A 19,192-nucleotide genomic window follows, 5' to 3' on the forward strand; every position below is an offset into this window, starting at 1 on the left:
ATAAGTCATGAGTAATGCCCCATTTTCCCTTTTAATTGTTTCTTGTATTCAGCCATCATCTTCCATGATTTCTCAACCCATCGTCCCAAACCTCCCTGCTCCTCCATCAACTACCAAAGGCAGCAGATGAGAATGAGGTGTTCTTACCTTTGGGGGTTTCTTCATTCAGTGCCTGAAAGGCAGGACCATTAGGGTTCCAGCTCCCTGTGATGACATAGAACTTTCCATCAGAACTCTTTCCCATGGATTCCTGAACACAGAACAAAAGTAACATGAGCAGATAGTGCAAGGCCAAATGTCAAATGTGTGAAGACAAGCACTATCCCACATCCCAAAATCACACTCTCTGCTGAAGAAGCTTTGTCCCATCAAAGGTAAATACATCAAATGACCAGCCACACCGCAGCGATGTCATTATGTGACAATGACTTCATTGTTGTCCATTGTTAATTTTGGATTATGTTTTACCCTCTCCTATTCACATTCGTCTAGATAGTTTTGTTTTCCTTTATTGTCTCACAATCACTTGTTCAACTTTATCTTCGTCATTTGGTCTCCCTGTCCTCCACCCACCTCGCTTCCCTGAGGCTTCTGCTTCATGACAACCATTCACCTCTCCCCAGGTCGTGACCTGAATTGTGAACCACTTCACATTCTGCAGATGCTTCCTGACTTGTTGACTGCCTCCAGCATTCTCTGCTTTTACTGCAGATTTTTGGCATCTGGAGTATTTCACTTTTGTTGCGGGGGAACACAATTGCTTGTCTTTGAAAGTGCCAGGGAATATTATATCCATATCTTAGACAGCAATAGGAACCTTGGCCTTAGAGCTTCATGTAGCATGGACATTGGAGAAGTCCCTCTGTACTGCACTGTACTGCTGGACTATGTTTAACCAATTAAAGCCACCTTCCGCTCAGGCTAACTGTCATGGTTCACCCTTCAGCATAAGGATGTGGATTTAATCTCATAAGAAGTCTGTTCACTCCAAACTCACCATGTCAAGCAGATGCATGTCACTGTTCCGCACATTTGTCCCTGGACTCAAGAGCATGCCAAAACATCTGGAAAACACAAAACATTGAAATTGTCGTACAGCATTTCAAATAGAAGAGGAAAGTTGGGGCTAATGCTTCATGCTCTTTCTGTTGACACCAAATTTATGTCTCATATTCTAATATTTTCTTACTGCACAGGGAATTGTTTGGCCCATGGTGTCCCTACATCTCTGCACATCAGTTCCATAGACCAAGTCCAATGCCCGCAATGGGGTAGTGGTGGATCGGACAGTACTGTATGGAAGAACCATTCAGAACCTTGATAACAGAGGACAAGAAGCTATTCCTAAGTTTGGTGGTTCGCTATTTCAAGTTTCTGTCACTTTTGCTGGACCGGAGCAGAGAGAAGGAGGAATGACCGAGCTAAGACTAAACTTTGTTTGACGTGATCAAGAGGATTGTCTACATGGACTTTACCAATGCCTTGAAAAACGCATCACATGATGTGCTGATCTAGAAGGTTAAATCTCAAGGGATCCAGGGTGAGCTTGCACATTGGAACCAAATTGACTTTAAAGTAGAAGTAGACCCATTCCTTCTCTCCTGAGATGCTGCCTGACCTGCTGAGTTACTCCAACATTTTGTGAAATAAATACCTTCGATTTGTACCAGCATCTGCAGTTATTTTCTTACACTTAAAGTAGAAGGGGGTTGTTTTTCGGAATGGAGTCCTTTAGTAAATGGTGTGCTAAAGGGATTGGTGCTGAGACCTCTTTTGTTCATGATTTATATTAACAATTTGAAGGTATCACAAAATGCTGGAGTAACTCAGCAGGTCAGGCAGCATCTAGGAGAGAGGGAATGGATGACGTTTCGGGTCGAGACCCTTCTTCAAAAAAGATATTACCCTGTCTGGAAGTTTGAGTAATAAGAGAGGCTGGGTCTTTTATTCCCAGGAAGATAGGAGGCTGAGTAGTGACCTTATAGAGATTTATAAAATCAGAAGGGCATAGATAAGGTAAATAGCCCCAATTTTTTCTCCAGGGTCGGGGAGTCTAAAACTAGAGGCCTATAGGTTAGAGAGAGAAGATTTAAAAGGAACCTGAGGAGCATACTCACACAGAGAGTGGTGCATACATGGAACAAACTGCTAGAGAAAGTGGTGGGGGTGGGTAAAAATACTTTTAAAAGACACTTGAACAGGTACATGGATAGAAAGGATTTTGAGTAATATTTGCCAGACACAAACCAGTGGGACTAGCTCAGTTAGGCTACTTGGTCAGCATAGACAAGTTGGACCAGAGGGCATGTTTCCGTGCTGCAAGACTCTATATGATAGGTTTTTAGCTGGTCAAATTTAAGACTTCAGCTTACGCAGAACACCAAAAGGTTGGCAGATTTTGTTGAAACGACCAAGTGGACCTGTTGGGCCCAAACCTCTCCTGCATTGGTGCAGCACCCTCTCCTCCCCTCCCCCCCTCCCCGCTCCCCTTCTAAACTTGCTAATGTTACTTCTAATTCCATCATCCAAATCATTAATATATATTGTAAATAGTTGCAGCCCCAGCACCGAGCCTTGCGGCACTCCACTCGCCACTGTCTGCCATTCTGAAAAGGACCCGTTTATTCCTACTCTTTGCTTCCTGTCTGCCAACCAATTCTCTATCCATGTCAATACCCTACCCCCAATACCATGTGCTCTAATTTTGCTCACCAACCTCCCGTGTGGTACCTTATCAAATGCTTTCTGAAAGATACACTACATCCATTGGCTCTCCTTCATCCATTTTACTTGTCACATCCTCAAAGAATTCCAGAAGATTAGGCAAGCAGGATTTCCCCTTCATAAATCCATGCTGACTTGGACCAAACCTTTTACCGATATCCAAATGCGCCATTATTAACTCCTTAATAATTGACTCCAGCATTTTCCCCACCATCGATGTCAGGCTAACTGGTCTATAATTCCCCGTTTACTCTCTCGCTCCTTTCTTGAAAAGTGGGATAACATTAGCCACCCTCCAATCCACATGAACTGACCCTGAATTTATAGAACATTGGAAAATGATCACCAATGCTTCCACGATTTCTTGAGCCACCTCCTTGAGTACCCTAGGATGCAGACCATCGGGCCCTGGGGATTTACCGGCCTTCAGTCCCATGAGTCTACCCAATACTATTTCTCGCCTAATGCAAATTTCTTTCAGTTCCTCTACCCCCCTAGATCCTCTGTCCACTAGTACATCGGGGAGATTGTTTGTGTCTTCCTTAGTGAAGACAGATCCAAAGTACCTGTTCAACTCTTCCGCCATATTCTTGTTACCCATAATAATTTCACCCGATTCTGCCTTCAAGGTAGCCACATTTGTCTTTACTAATCTTTTTCTCTTAACATACCTAAAGAAGCTTTTACTGTCCTTCGTTATATTCTTGGCCACCTTCGCTTCGTACCTCATCTTTTTAGCCCGTATTGCCCTTTTTGCTATCTTTTGTTGTCCTTTGAAAGTTGCCCCACTCCTCTGGCTTCCCGCTACTCTTTGCTATCTTATACATCTTTTCTTTTAGTTTTATTCCATCTCTAACTTCCCTTGTCAGCCACGGTTGCCTCTTACTCCCCTTAGAATCTTTCTTCTTCTTTGGAATGAAATGATCCTGCATCTTCTGGATTATGGCCAGAAATTCCTGCCATTGCTGTTTCACCGTCATTCCTGCTAGGATCCCTTTCCATTCAACCTTGGCCAGCTCCTCTCTCATGCCTTCATAGTCCCCTTTGTTCAACTGCAACACTGACATTCCTGGCTTAACCTTCTCCCTCTCAAATTGCAGATTGAAACAAATCATATTATGGTCACTACCTCCAAGCGGTTCCTTTACCTTGAGTTCCCTTATTAAATCTGGTTCATTGGACAACACTAAATCCAGAATTGCCTTCTCTCTGGTAGGCTCTAATACAAGCTGCTCTAAGAATCCATCTCGGAGGCACTCTACAAACTCCCTTTCTTGAGGTCCAGAACCAACCTGATTTTCCCCAGTCGACCCGCATATTGAAATCCCCCAGAACTACAGTGGCATTACCTTTGTTACATGCCAATTTTAACTCCTGCTGCAACTTACACCCTAGAAACAGGCTAATGTTTGGGGGTCTGTAGATAACTCCCATTAGTGTCTTCTTACCTTTACAATTCCTCAACTCTATCCACAGTGACTCTACATCATCAGTCCCAATGTCACCCCTCGCAAGGGACTGAATTCCATCCTTCACCAACAGAGCTACCCTACCTCCTCTGCCCACCTGCCTGTCCTTTCTATAGGACGTATAACCCTGAATTTTCAGTGTCCAGTCCTGATCCTTCTGGAGCCACGTCTCTGTAATCCCCACAATGTCATATCTACCAATCTCTAACTGAGCCTCAAGCTCATCCACTTTACTTCTTATACTTTGCGCATTCATATTTAGTACTTTTAATCCTTTGCTCTTCTCAGCTTCCACATCGATTCCTACTACACTTGGCCATTCTCTCCTATTGCTTCGTGAGCTTTCTGTCCCATTTATTCTGGGGTGTTTTTTAATTCTTCCTATACTCTCTTTCCCTTTAACATTCTTGTCTATCCCATTTGAACCCCCCCCCCATTATTTAGTTTAAAACCCACCCGTGTAGCAGTGGAGAAGGGAAAGAGAGTATAGGAAGAACAAGTAAGAGACATAAAAACAGACTGTAAGAACTTTGGTAGATATGTGAAAAGGAAATAATTACCTCATGAAGTATGGAACTGAAATTATGTTGGGGAATTGGGAAATAGCAGATAAATTAAATATTGCGTCTGCTTTCACCAAAGACATACAAAGCCTTTCAGAAAGTGGGGAACTACCACAAGGTGTCAGTATGGGCTGTGATGAGCACGCAGGCAGTGTAAGTCAGGGTTAGTGAATAACCAGGAGCACGGTGATGTGATGATAAATAATGAGGAGAGATGCAAGGTCACTGGCCTTTTTAAATGGTGAGGGATTTGAAAGCATTGTATGTCCTTGTACACCAATCACTTATAGACCAGTTAGTCTGACATCAGTGGTGGGGAAGATGCTGGAGTCAATTATAAAAGACGAAATTGCGGAGCATTTGGATCGCAGTAACAGGATCGTTCCGAATCAGCATGGATTTACAAAGGGGAAATCGTGCTTGACTAATCTACTGGAATTTTTTGAGGATGTAACCAGGAAAATTGACAGGGGAGAGCCGGTGGATGTGGCGTACCTCGACTTTCAGAAAGCCTTCGACAAGGTCCCACATAGGAGATTGGTGGGCAAAATTAGAGCACATGGTATTGGAGGTAGGGTACTGACATGGATAGAAAGTTGGTTGACAGACAGAAAGCAAAGAGTGGGGATAAATGGGTCCCTTTCAGAATGGCAGGCAGTGACTAGTGGGGTACCGCAAGGCTCGGTGTTGGGACCGCAGCTATTTACAATATACATCAATGACTTGGATGAAGGGATTAAAAGTACCATTAGCAAATTTGCCGAATAGGAAGGCAGATTATTATTTGAATGGTGTCAAGTTAGGAAAAGAGGACGTACAACGTGATCTGGATGTCTTAGTGCATCAGTCACTGAAAGGAAGCATGCAGGTACAGCAGGCAGTGAATAAAGCCAATGGAATGTTGGCATTCATAACAAGAGGAGTTGAGTATAGGAGCAAAGAGGTCCTTCTGCAGTTGTACAGGGCCCTAGTGAGACCGCACCTGGAGTACTGTATGCAGTTTTGGTCTCCAAATTTGAGGAAGGATATTCTTGCTATTGAGGGCGTGCAGCGTAGGTTTACTAGGTTAATTCCCGGAATGGCGGGAATGTCATATGTTGAAAGACTGGAGCGACTAGGTTTGTATACACTGGAATTTAGAAGGATGAGAGGGGATCTTATCGAAACGTATAAGATTATTAAGGGGTTGGACATGTTAGAGGCAGGAAACATGTTCCCAATGTTGGGGGAGTCCAGAACCAGGGGCCACAGTTTAAGAATAAGGGGTAGGCCATTTAGAACAGAGATGAGGAAAAACTTTTTCAGTCAGAGAGTTGTGAATCTGTGGAATTCTCTGCCTCAGAGGGCAGTGGAGGCCAATTCTCCGACTACATTCAAGAAAGAGCTAGATAGAGCTCTTAAGGATAGCGGAGTCAGGGGGTATGGGGAGAAAGCAGGAACGGGGTACTGATTGAGAATGATCAGCCATGATCACATTGAATGGCGGTGCTGGCACGAAGGGCCGAATGGCCTACTCCTGCACCTATTGTCTATTGTCTATTGTGGGCAATTTGGAAGGTGAATGATTTTTATTTTTACCTGTACCTCACGAGACTTAAATGGAACTAGACCAAGTGGACCCGTTGAGCCCAAACCTGACTGCATTGGTGCAGCACCCCTCCCCTCCCTCTCCCTCCCCACTCCCCTCCCCCTCTCCTTCCCCACTCCCCCCTCCCCCTCTCCTTCCCTCAGCCCCCTCCCTCCCCGTCCCTCCCTCCCCCTCTGCTCCCCCTCCCCTCCTTTCCCCCTCCCCCCTCCTTCCCCCCTTCTCCTCCCACTCCATCCCCCTCAACCCCCCTTATTCCCACTCCCTCCCTCCCCCCTTCCCCACCCCTCCCCCACTCCCCCCCCCCCTCGGCCCAGACGCCGCCTAACAGAGGTTGCGTAGCAACCCGCCTCCTGGTCCCCGCGGCCGCCATTGGCGGAGCGGGGGTGGGGGGAGAGAGTCCTGTCCCGTCCCAGTGTAGGGATCTTCAGTGCGGTTGGTAGATGGCGGCGGCTCTCCCACCATCGCTGGACTCTGGGGGGCGTGGGGAAGGCGCTGAGCCGGCCGGGCAGAGGTGGGGGGACGGGGAGGCCGAGGACAGGCCCAGCGGCCTCCACCTCCACTAACGACCAGCCTCACCGCCGCTGCTGCTGCTGCTGCCGCCTTTCCCCTTGGCCCACCTCAGGCTCACGGTTACCCGGTCACATCAGGTCCAGGCCCAGGCTCTGGCTGCTTCTCTCGGCACCAGGCCCGGCTCTCCCGCCGCTGTGGAGCAGTCAAACCTGCCCCCAAGGGACAGGCAGCCGAGCCCTGCTCGTACCCAACATCAACAGGCCCCAACTGCGCAGAAGCGAACGTGTTTGTTCTGCGCACGCACGGATGCGGCGGCCATCTTACAAGTGCCAGATCAACGGGGCCCCAACTACGCATGCACAGTTTTTTAAACTTTAAAATATGAATAACTTTTAAAATATAACACCAATTTGAATGAAACTGCATCCATAGCCCCAAAGGACGATGGTGAGTAAGGTGGGCCCAAAATTGTTGTGCTATCGTGTATCGTTTTGACTGTAGTTCAGGAACAAAGAAACAAACTACAGTTTTAGTAAATAGATGCTTGCTTTTACTGCAAGGAATTTGAGGAAATGAGAGACGTTTTACTGCAAATATAGAGAACCTTATAGAGACTGCATCTGCAATATGATGTACAAGTGTCGTTCCCTCTCTCTAAGGAAGGATATACTTGTGACAAAGGAAGTTCAGCTAAGGTTCATCAGAGTGATCCCTGGGATGCAGGTTTGCACAGTGAGAGGAGATGAAGACCGGGGGTTTGTGCTGTCCAGAATCTCAAAGATGTGTACAGAAATTCTTACATGGCAAACAGAATAGATCCAGGGAAGCTGTTTCCCAACAATGGGGTCTCTTGAGATAGTATTCACCATGTCAAAATACAGATTGAGATGAGAAAACCTTACTGCACTCAAAAGGTAGTGAACCTATGGAATTCTCAACCTCCAAAGATGTCTCATCTGCAGAGGCTCAATCGCCAATGTTGTCAAGACTGAGCTTGACATGATGTTTACGAAAAGGTTTGGAGGGATATGGGCCAGCGACAGGCAAGTGGGAATAGCTCAGTTAGGCAATTTGGTTGGCATGGACAAGGTTGGGCTGAAGAAACTGATTTCTATGCTGTACAGCTCTATAACAGGTTTTTAGATGGTAAGGAATCAAGGAGTATAGGGTTCACAGAGGAAAGTGACCCACTGGTAAAATTTCAATCGTGATCTCATGGCAGAGCAGACACCAGGTCCCTGAGTGGCCTATTCCTGCTTCTACTTGTTCTCTCACTACCTTCATAGTAAACATGAAGAGCTTCCTACAAATACAAGAAAACACTTCATATCTCACGTCCTGCACTGTAAAGATTGACCCCTTCATTCTTAATGGTTAACTTCAAGGTTGTGTAATTGCTGGATCATGCATTAACCTTTTTGAAGGTTAACTTTAATCAGTAGGAAACTAGCTCTAACTGATTCTCGTCAGTCACAATATTAGTCCCTACTGAATTATCCAAGCAATATCCAAACAATAATCATGACAGATTTAAAAGAGCATGGCTTAAACACACGTTTGATTTTGTTCTGCCACTCAGATTTAAACTATACCCATGGATTTGTAAGCCTATTAACATAAACTGCTGCAAAGGAAACACTTAGCTTGACTAGTAGTACGGTCACATCTTTGCCAGTTCAAGCCTGACTTCTAGGTGTACAATCTAGGTTAACATATCTGTACAGAACTCACTGTTAAAAGTAACTGTACAGCATTTTGTATGGTACAAATCATTTTTTAGCTTGCCTCATGTGTAATCATTTACATTGTGAGAATTTGCAATTTTGATATGACTCTTCTTGAACCAAATCAAGATAATGTTGCAGGACAGAGGCTTTATCTACTCCCTCAGATAAATATTCCACATAATTCCCTGATCTTTGTGGCACAGCTCCTTCATAATCCAAAAATATATCTAGAGAGGGTAAAGGATGCTGATCGGAAGCACGCAAACGAAATCAGCCATAATGCCTACCTGGCAGAAGCCTATACTAAAGATGTGCACAGGAAGCATATATCAAAGTATTTTGCCTGCTTTCAATTTCACATTAGCCTGGGCAAGATATCACAGGCTCATGATAGCAAAGCAAGGGGTGTGAAATTTTATACAAAGCACCATCTGGCAGGCTATTAGAAAAAACAACAAAAGTCAAAACAAATACATCTTTACTGCAGCTGAACAACTTTAATAGGAACTATATCAATTATTTTATAAGAATATTACCTCTCAATGGCGAGTTCATTGTTTGATGTTTGCTGAACATTGATTATTAATTTCTTCTCTATCCCTTGTCGCAACTTAAAATAGAGTTTTTCTCTGTCCTTTGGAACGGCACTGTGAAGACAAAAGGAACTATTTCAAGTTATGGCATCAAAACACAAGATCCTACACCACTGAGTCATGCTACGAATGGTGGTTTGCTATAAAATCTCTCTCAGGGAGAGAGGTTTCCTAATATCTTGCACACTGTCACAGCAAGACATTTTATGAAAGATTAATTTATACAGTTTGAAGCACTTTTATTGCTACCCTACATTATCAAAACATTACACTAAAATCACCCACTGACAATTTCAAATAGCTGCATAGAATGAGTAACATTAAGCTATGCTCTAACTCTATGAAACACTGTACCTCTCTACCTAGTCCAAATCCAGGCGTTGGAAAATTTGTTACGATCTGGAGAGGGTGCTGTGGAGATTGAAATAGTACCACCTTTGTAATTCAATAATTTGAAGAAAATGGAAAGTTAGGGCAGTTCTCCTTTCAGCAGAGTATGAGAAAGGAATCTTTACAGAACTGTTCAAAACCTTGAGTAAGGCATACTACACAAAGCAGGCTAGAGGCAATATGTGCCGTACACTATCCTACACACACTATGGATGATTTGCACATACACCGAGCCAATTAACCTGTATACCTATACGTCTTTGGAGTGTGGGAGGAAACCAAAGATCTCAGAGAAAACCCATGCAGTCACGGGGAGAATGTACAATCTCCGTACAAACAGCACCCATGGTCGGGATCGAACCCGGGTCTCTGGTGCTGCAAGCGCTGTGAGGCAGCAACTCTACCGCTGCACCACCGTGCCACAGTCTTCAGTGCAAAAGGATTTGAATCCTGGACCAAGGATAGATTGTTGCAGCTGTACAGTGCCTTGCTGTGACTCGATCTGAGCACCTGTGTGTGTAGGTTTGATCTCTACATCTGAGAGACGATGGAGGATTGAAACAATGCTTACTGAGCTGATTCCTGGGATCTCAGGTCTGATTCACAAAAAGAAACTGAGTCAGTTAGGCTTACATTCACTGGCATTTAGAAGAACGAGAGAGGATTCCATTGCAACCTATAAAGCTCTGATATGTTAAACAGACGAGAAGACAGGAGGGGACGTTCTAATGGCTAGAGAGCCCAGAATAATGACATGATCATGTTAAATGGAACAGATCCAAGGAACTGAATGATCTACTCCTGTTCCTATTTTCTGCATTTCCAAGTTTCTAAATATAGTGAACATGGTTAATGCAGGGCTCACAGAGCAGCGTTGTTTAAATTCAAACTAACTGGACCTTGGAATCATACAGCACAGAAACAGACCCTCTTAGGGACCATTCATCTATTTCGACTATGATGCCTGCATTAGGCCCATAACCTCCTATGTCTTTCCTATCCAAGTATCCATCCAAATGCCTTTTAAACGTAATTGTATCTGCTTCTATTACCATCTCAGCCAGTTCATTCTAGATCTCCAGCACTCTCGATGTGAAAAACTCACCCCACAGATCTCCTTTCAATTTCTCTGCTCTCACATTAAATCTGTGCCCTATAGTTTTAGATTATCCTGCGCTGGGAGAAAGATGAATTATCTAAGCCCTTTATAGATTTACAGACCCGTTAAAGGTAGCTGCTGAACCTTCCACCTTCCAGTAAGAATAACCCCAGTCTACCCATTCCATTCTTTTAACTACAGCCCTCCTTTCCAGGTAACATGCTGGTGAAACTCTTCTGCACTGCCTTTATTGCTACCACATCATTCCTGTAACCTGGTGACTGGAATTGGACACAATATTCCAAGTGCGGCCTAAATAATATGTTGTACATCTGTCTAAACATGATGCAACATGATGTCTAAACTCTTGTACTCTATGCCTTGGCATACCATATGCGTTCTTCACTTCCCTATCCACCAGTGTCAGCACTTTCAGCAAACTGTGGACTTGCACCCCCAGGTCCCCCAGAACATTAAGGTCCTTGCCATTATGTCCTACCAGAATTTAACATGCCAAAGTGCATAAACTTACACTCAGTATAAGAAAATAACTGCAGATGCTGGTACAAATCGATTTATTCACAAAGTGCTGGAGTAACTCAGCAGGTCAGGCAGCATCTCGTGCGAGAAATCTCGGGTCTGAAGTCTGAAGAAGGGTCTCGACCCGAAACGTCACCCATTCCTTCTCTCCCGAGATGCTGCCTGACCTGCTGAGTTACTCCAGCACTTTGTAAACTTACACTCATCTGGATTAAATTCCACTTGCCACTGCTCTGCCCAGCTTTCGAGTTGACTTGTTACTTTACTTTAGCTTTATCACGACATGCTGATACAAGGGGGTAGTACTGAATGACTAGGACACTGCAACTGAGGAGATGAGACCACCAGATCTATTTATTCAAGTTACAATTGTATGCCTCAAGACCTTTCAGTAATTTATTTGCAAGGGCAATCTTTTTTCTTACAGATGCAACCATTGTTGCCACACCCAGAATTTTCAGCACATCTACACCCCTCCAAATGTACTAAGGTTTTCTCATCCGTTCATAGGAACCATGCACTGCTAGACATGCCAAGCGTTGTAAAAGATGTTGAACAAATTGGCCATCTCAAGTGAGTGTAAAGATCATTTTCTAGAAGACCACTTTCACACAAGTGTTCTGGTCAATATTTGTCCCTCGACTATGATTAAACACAACAAAATGCTGTAAATACTCAGCGGGTCAGGTTAATGACCTTTCATTTGTTGCTCCAATCAATGTTTGTAACAATGGCTCCAAAATCCCAACAGATTTAAATTCAATCCAATCTCAGTTCACCTGAAATTGCTTTTTCCATCATCTTCCTTCACTTCTAGAGAAACCGTGAAGTTGTAGCAGTCACTCTCGGGGCTTGTGTCACTCATGTATTTTACTTCTGCTGTCTGTTTGGAAGTTCGGCGGAAAGCGGTGGAAAAGCTGTACAGAATTCGACTAACCTGGAGAGGAAAAGACGTAAAGGTTTAGATTCTTGGCTTTTGACTATTACGCTCGTCTCCCACAAGCTTACAAAGCTTTGCTGAGATCCTATCTGGAATTCTGCACTCAGTGATGGGTACAATACTTCAAAGGATGGCGAGGGGAATTGTGGGATGGATAGTGAGGAGGTGCTGTGCAGATTCACTACATTTGGACTTTGAGGGTTAAAATGATAGAGCAGGATGAAGAGAGTTGACTTGCATTAACTCAAGTATGAAAGTGGTAAAAGATTACAAAGAAAGAGGATGCACAATGGTGCAGCTGATGGAGCTGCTGCCTCACAGCATCAAACACTCGGGTTTGATTCTGACCTTGGGTGCTGTCTGTGTGGAGTTTGCATGTACTGTGCTCCCTGTGTTCGTATGCGTGTCTTCCAAATGCACTCGTTTCCTCGCATATCCCAAAGAGGCACAGGTTTGTTAATTGATCGGAGTGGATTCAAAAGTGGTATAACATAGAACTACTGTGAATGGATGATCGATGGTCGGCGTGGGCCCATCAAAGGGCCAGTTTCCACACTGTATCTTTCAATCAATTTCAATCAATTAGAGACATTTCAGAACATGCATAGTATTGACATTTTCTCTGCTGGATGGTTCCAAAATGAAGGGATATAATTTTGACATGAAAGTTAACCAGCTCAGTGAGTCCGTGGTCTGTTCCAGAGAGAGGTTCTACATTCTGCAGACAACGCATGCGTAGAATTGCATTAGATGTGTCATCTGAATTGATTGAAACCTATTGTTAAACAATGGATTCAGAGGGAAGACTCAGCCAAGTCAACTGTGCCCATTAACAACTTGTGACCTATCTAAGAAGAATGACTGGTGTGTGGACAAAAACACATTTGGGAATGGGCTGCTATCACTTATTGCCAGAGTTTATCTAGATAACAGGTCAGGGGAATCATAATTACGGCCAGCAAGGAGCTATCAACTTCACAGAAGCAGGAGTAAATAGTTTTGTAGTCTATCTTCCTGAGCTTCGAAAGACAGCCAAACAAAGTGAGTCTTCAAGATAGCGAGTGGACCGTAACTGCTCTACAATCCCCATTTTCAAATCGTAAAGTCTGTGCCAGTTTTACCATAATACCTTGACCTTATATTGCTTGTTAAATGGCAAAACAGCTCATTGGGAAGCAGAGGATCTTTGAATAGGAAACAGGAAGATGTCTATATACAGGCCAGGAGTTGGTGGGTACAAGGGAACACTACAATGCTTACACTGGCAGCTGCTAAAATCACAGCATGAACGATTTAACAAGCTCATACCTGGCACCATTGAGCACACAAGAGGATTTTCATGGAAAAGTTCATGCAAAGATTGTGACCAAAGCACGGAGCAAATAGAGAGGCTTGGAAGTAGATCAGTGCATTTGATGAATGTGGAATGATTCCATGGTTTCGTTCTGACAAATCAGGTCACCGTCGACCAACTTCATGATGCTTGGGGTATTTAAGCAAAGCAGCTTCTGATGTCAGGCAGCAACTCTGGAGAGAAGGAATGGGTGACATTTCGGGTTCAGCCTGAGAGTCGGGGGAAATGTGATATGGAAGGGTACAAAGAACATGTAAGGTGCGAAAAGGACAGATCAAAGTAGACGATGATCAAGGAAATGTACAATGCTTCATTGCTGGATGAGGGGAAGGTGACAACGAAGGCATACAAACAGTAAAATTAATTAGGACAGCGAAACCAGTAGAAGAACTAGGGTGGGGGAGGGACGGAGAGAGAGGGAAAGCAAGGATTACTTGAAGTTAGAGAAATCAATATTCCTACTACTGGATTGTAAGATGCCTAAGCAAAATATGAGGTACTGTTTCTCCAATTTGCATTTGAGGCCAAACGCAAACATAAGACATTGGTGAGGCCGCATTTAGAGTATTTTGTCCAGTTCTGGGCACCCTGTTATACGAAAGATGTCAAGCTGGAAAGAATGCAGAGAAGATTTACGAGGATGTTGCCCGGACTCGAGGGCCTGAGTTATAGGGAGAGGTTGAGCAGGCTAGGATTCTATTCCTTGGAACGCAGGAGGATGAGGGGTGATCTTATAGAGGTGTAAAAAATCAAGAGAGGAATAGATCGGGTAGACGCACAAAGTCTCGCCCTGAGTGGGGGAATCAAGAACCAGAGGACATGGCTTTAAGGTGAGGGAGGAATATGAACCAGAGTGATAACCATTTCGTGGTGGGTGCATGGAACGAGCTGCCAAAGGAAATAGTTGAGGTGGGTACTATCGCAATGTTTAAGAAACATTAGGACAGTTACACCCACCCACGTTTGGCCCATATCCCTTTAAACCTGTTCTATCGATGTAACTGTCCTAATGTTTCTTAAACATTGCGATAGTACCCACCTCAACTATCTCCTTTGGCAGCTCGTTCCATGCACCCACCACCCTTTGTGTGACATGTTGGTTCGGTGTGGGCAGGTTGGGTTGAAGGGCCTGTTTCCACAGTGTATGACTCTATGACCTTGTAATTGGCTACATAAACGGGTTAATGCAAGCTATATCTACTAGTTCTGACATTTCAATACTAACCATTTTCTTCTGTACATTATTGAAAATGCACTGTTCATCATGGCTAATCAATTTATCACTAATAAATCTCTCTCGCAGTTTATATACTGAGCCATGGTCTTATGGAGTGTTTATTATACTCACTTGCTCAATGCTAATTCCTTGCAAATAGTGTGTTTTGTGAACTGACAGATAATAAACTGCACTGAAGTGATTTAGTCAAATTACTTTTGCACAAAGAAGTCTCCTGATATAAGCAAAAATTGCATGACCTTTTGATTCTGTATTCATATACTTATTTTGAAAACTAATATAATTTTGGCACTCAAACAGTTGAAATATATTACTTACAGCTTCTTTGATCTCACAACAGAACACATGGAGCTGGAACTCGTCTGTACTGCAGTAACTTTCAGTAAATGCAAAGTAATTACTCTCTGAAGTTCCATCAACGCCTCGGACACAGAACAGCACGGTATATATGGGAAACGCAGCTATCTCTACATTTGTAGCCTGGTCTATTATCCTGAGGGGAAACGGTGTGTGGGAGGGAAGGGGGGGGGGAGGGGGGGTAAGGGAAGAGAAGGAACACAAAAATTAATTACAAAGCAATGGAAGCAGTGGTCCTTAAGATACTTTACTCCAAGGAATAAAACAAATCCAGGTTGACTGACTTAATTTTACAGAAAATTGCATTTACTGTGAACTGTAAAGTTAATCCTGTTTTAAATTAACCAAACAGTACACTGATGAATCAAAATCATACAGCATAGCATCCAAAATGATCATTGCATTTATACTGGTTTTTTGTAAGTGCCACCCAGTTCGAGTCCTAATCCCTAAATGTCTCCTAGAATAGCTGGGATTGTCTGCTTCACAGCTAAGGAATGCTCAGGAGTAATTTCATGAAGGTGTTCAATATTATGAAACATTTTGATTGAATAGATGAGAAACTTTTCACAGATAGGAGTCCAAATGCCCTCGAAAATATGCAAACTCACCATGCATTTATATTAAAGAACATGAGGAAATAAAAGGACAAAACCTCAAATTCAATTTAGATCCACGCTGAAGCCTTACAGTAACACAGACATTCTCTTGACCCTTCCCTTCAACAGCACTGAACCATTAGCTTGGCGCTGTCCTGGTCCACAGTTCTACTTTGTCTTTCACTAACCATCTCGACCTTCTCCATTCTGACACCAGACTGTCAATCCCATCTTAATTCTAAGCCTGACGTGATGTGGACTCTTCCACCGCATTAGCCCCTATACCCACTTCTTTGGCCAGGAGTCCTCAACCCAGCCTGTGGGCGATTTCACTCATCTCCAGAATGCCTGATCGACGTGGACCCCTCCCTTTGACCCACTCCAGATCTATTATTTTCAATCAATCAACCAATTCTCACGGTGCCCTTTTGCACTTTAACTTTCCACCATTTGACCCTGTAGCATTCCAACCTAGCCTTCATTTAACCTGCAATCGATGACATGCCTGGAAAATTACTCCTCCATCGCAGAAGCGGATCTTCAGCTCTCTGACATTATCTCGAACCTTATAATTGACCATGACTCCAGATTGAACATCAGGCCATCAGAAACTTCCATAGCTGTGACCTCCAACACCTTGAAGCAACAATCGCAGGGAACACAAGGCCTTTCAAGTCATCCTCCAACCCACACACCATTCGTACATACAGAGACATTCTTACATCATATTCAAATGTGACTAATTGTGCTGGGAAAAGTATCCTCACCAAATGAAACATAATGGCTCTGGAAGCCATCTTACCACAACCATCCAAATAAAATAAGAGATAGGCAATCCCATGTTCGGTTAATTGTTTCAAGGAATGTACAATTGAAAAGGAAAGAGGGGGTACAGATATGGGAGACGGCAAGACACTTACACTCAGATCAGATGTGAAAACAACTTGATGGCATAAATTTAGGATAAGGGGAAGAGATTTATAAGGGATCTCAGGAGCACCTTTATAACTCAGTGAATAGTGAGTATCTGGAACATACTGCTGTAGAGAAAGGTGAAAGCAGATTCACTGACAGCATTTAGTCGAACACTTGAATTGCCGAATCATAGAAGGCTTCGTGCCAAGTGCTGAAGGTGGGATTAGTGTGAATGGGTGTGGAGCAGGTGAAGGAAAGGAGGCCCAGCCCAGTGTAAGGGACGGGGGGAGGGGGGGATTAATTTGTGAATCCGCTTTACAGATCAAACATCCTCTCAAACAGATCAAAGAATTAGAAGCACGCACACTTTCGAGGCACAAGAGAGAAACGAGAAACATTATTTACTCACTGAATTTCTGCACAGAATAACAGTTCCAGTTCAATACCTTCTCATCATGAACACTCCTGTGCAAGTTGAAGCATGAGTCACGTGCACGTGACATAAATGCACATTCACCAAGGTAGTAAGAGTAACTTACAAACAGAATTTTTCCTGATAGCAGCCATTTCCCTTCCAATGCCAACCACCTTATTTGCTTTCTGATGTTTATTCACTGGGTCGATGATGATAATATACTTAAATGCTAACCTGACTCAGTAGTAATCGTGCTCAGTCAAAGTAACCTCGGCTAATACTAGAGAGGGCACTTTTGGGGTGCATTCGACTGTCAAGAGGAGCTTTCTCTCTGAGCAAAAATTAAATCAAGTCCTGTTTACCCATTCAAATGGAGCTGTGGCTACTTGAAAAGAGCTTATGTTTTTCCAGCATCCTAGCCAATATTTTCCTCTCTGCAACCCACCACCAGATTTTGCATCTGGTGGGTTGGCTCTGCACAGTTTGCCCACTTGACAGTAACCACTCTTCTGAAGTATTTCTAAAATTGCAGAGGTTTTTGAATCTGAAGAGAATCACACGATAACAAGGTTACTGCAGAGAACTGGAGATATATGATCAATTGTAACCTCATGAAATGGCAGAGCAGCTATGATGGGCTGAATGCTTTTCTTTATTATCTTACTGCGTTACAACTGGTTGTAAAGAATGTGCAGACATCCCTTTGGATGTGTCAAAAGATCTCTATAACAAGCAATTCTTTTCTTTAACCTCTCGAGGGGATACAAAGAACTTGTGATTCCCAAAATTGGTTCCTTCATACACACTTGCACACAGATACACACACACATGTGCACACACACAAACACTCTTCTTACCCCCATCACATTACTGGTGTCAATGGTCAATGTCTGGTGGCTTCATTGCTGTAATGCAAGGCCTCCTGGAGGCATCAGGCAACTGAACCATCCGACCAACAACTAGCGAGCAGTCCTGCGCTACTATCTACCTTGTTGGAGATCCTTGGACTATCGTTGATTGAACTTTACTGGACTTTATCTTGCACTAAATGTTATTCACTTCATCATGCATTTGTACACTGTGGATGGCTCGATTGTAATCATGAATTGTCTTTCCACTGACTGGTTCCGCTAACAAAAGCTTTTCACTGTACCTCAGTACACATGACAATAAACTAAACTCCAACTCGACTCACAACAATAAGGGATTTGATGCTCTTATAATACTGAGGTCACATAGGTAGTAAATTAAAAGTACATTTAACATCCTGGTTGTCCAAGCACGAGTTTGCCAGCAGATCTGGGAATTTATGGGACAGTCCCGACACCTTGAAAGGACTGGTCCATGATGTCATCAGGTACATATAGGGCTTTCCCTTGTAGGGAGTGGGTGTATGTTTCCAACTGTAAACAAGTGGGGCTTTCATTTGCCGAATGTTTTAGAAGGGATTTTTGATGAGATGGGCCATTCTATTAGACTCAAAGCGGCAAGAGGGAGCAAAAAAATAAAAAATAAATGTACTATCAGTATTACATCAAAAGTTCCAATGAAACTTGATGAAAAGGAGGAACAGCATCTTCTGACTGGGAATAGTGCAGCTTTCTGGATAATTTCACGTAAGGATTTATCATTCCCACTGACACCACTTCTGGACTCCCTGTGACTTGTACCGAGATCCCCATCACCATTTAATCACTGATCTGCTTTGTCACCTGTCCCAGGCTCGACCTCCGGCCCATCACAGATCTGTTCTGTCTTCCCCTCCCCAGATTTCCCGGCCTCTGTACTTCCTTAAGACTAGCATCTCATACTTTTCCAGTTCTGAAAGCTATCATCCTAAATAATTTATCGATATTCTCATCACTTATGGTCCCCGACCTGAATATTGCCAGATCTTTCAACTCTCATGGCACCTGAATAAATTAACTAATGGACAGTCTGTTCAATCACCAATTGCCATTTCCACGTAGAATGTCTTCCCCAATAATAAACTGCATTAATATAACAGCTTTAATAAGTAAAATGACCCAATCTACTTTATAAAAATCAATTCAGATAAAATATAGCATTCAATGACCTTGTTCTATGCTCAGCTACTGCCTGACCCAAAAACAAGTCTCTCCCTTCATCTGCTGATCACAATGGTCTGACTGTCAACAAATATGGGCACGG

At 43.5% G+C, this 19,192-nt stretch overlaps 1 protein-coding gene across 3 annotated transcripts in view; it reads right to left on the minus strand.

The window, feature by feature from the left end:
• Window positions 1-19,192, minus strand: part of rabgap1l (RAB GTPase activating protein 1-like) — a 252,872-nt gene that overhangs the window by 213,513 nt on the left and 20,167 nt on the right. For all 3 annotated transcript variants that reach the window (XM_078407465.1, XM_078407464.1, XM_078407466.1), the window contains exons 5-9: window positions 15,053-15,227; window positions 11,983-12,140; window positions 9,118-9,228; window positions 998-1,064; window positions 148-250 (exon numbers count right to left, since the gene is read on the minus strand). In XM_078407465.1, the coding sequence (XP_078263591.1) occupies window positions 148-250; window positions 998-1,064; window positions 9,118-9,228; window positions 11,983-12,140; window positions 15,053-15,227 (614 nt within the window). The remainder of the gene's footprint in view (window positions 1-147; window positions 251-997; window positions 1,065-9,117; window positions 9,229-11,982; window positions 12,141-15,052; window positions 15,228-19,192) is intronic.

This window comes from Rhinoraja longicauda, chromosome 11 (genome assembly GCF_053455715.1).
Source record: "Rhinoraja longicauda isolate Sanriku21f chromosome 11, sRhiLon1.1, whole genome shotgun sequence".
In the NCBI taxonomy this organism is placed as follows: domain Eukaryota; kingdom Metazoa; phylum Chordata; class Chondrichthyes; order Rajiformes; family Arhynchobatidae; genus Rhinoraja; species Rhinoraja longicauda.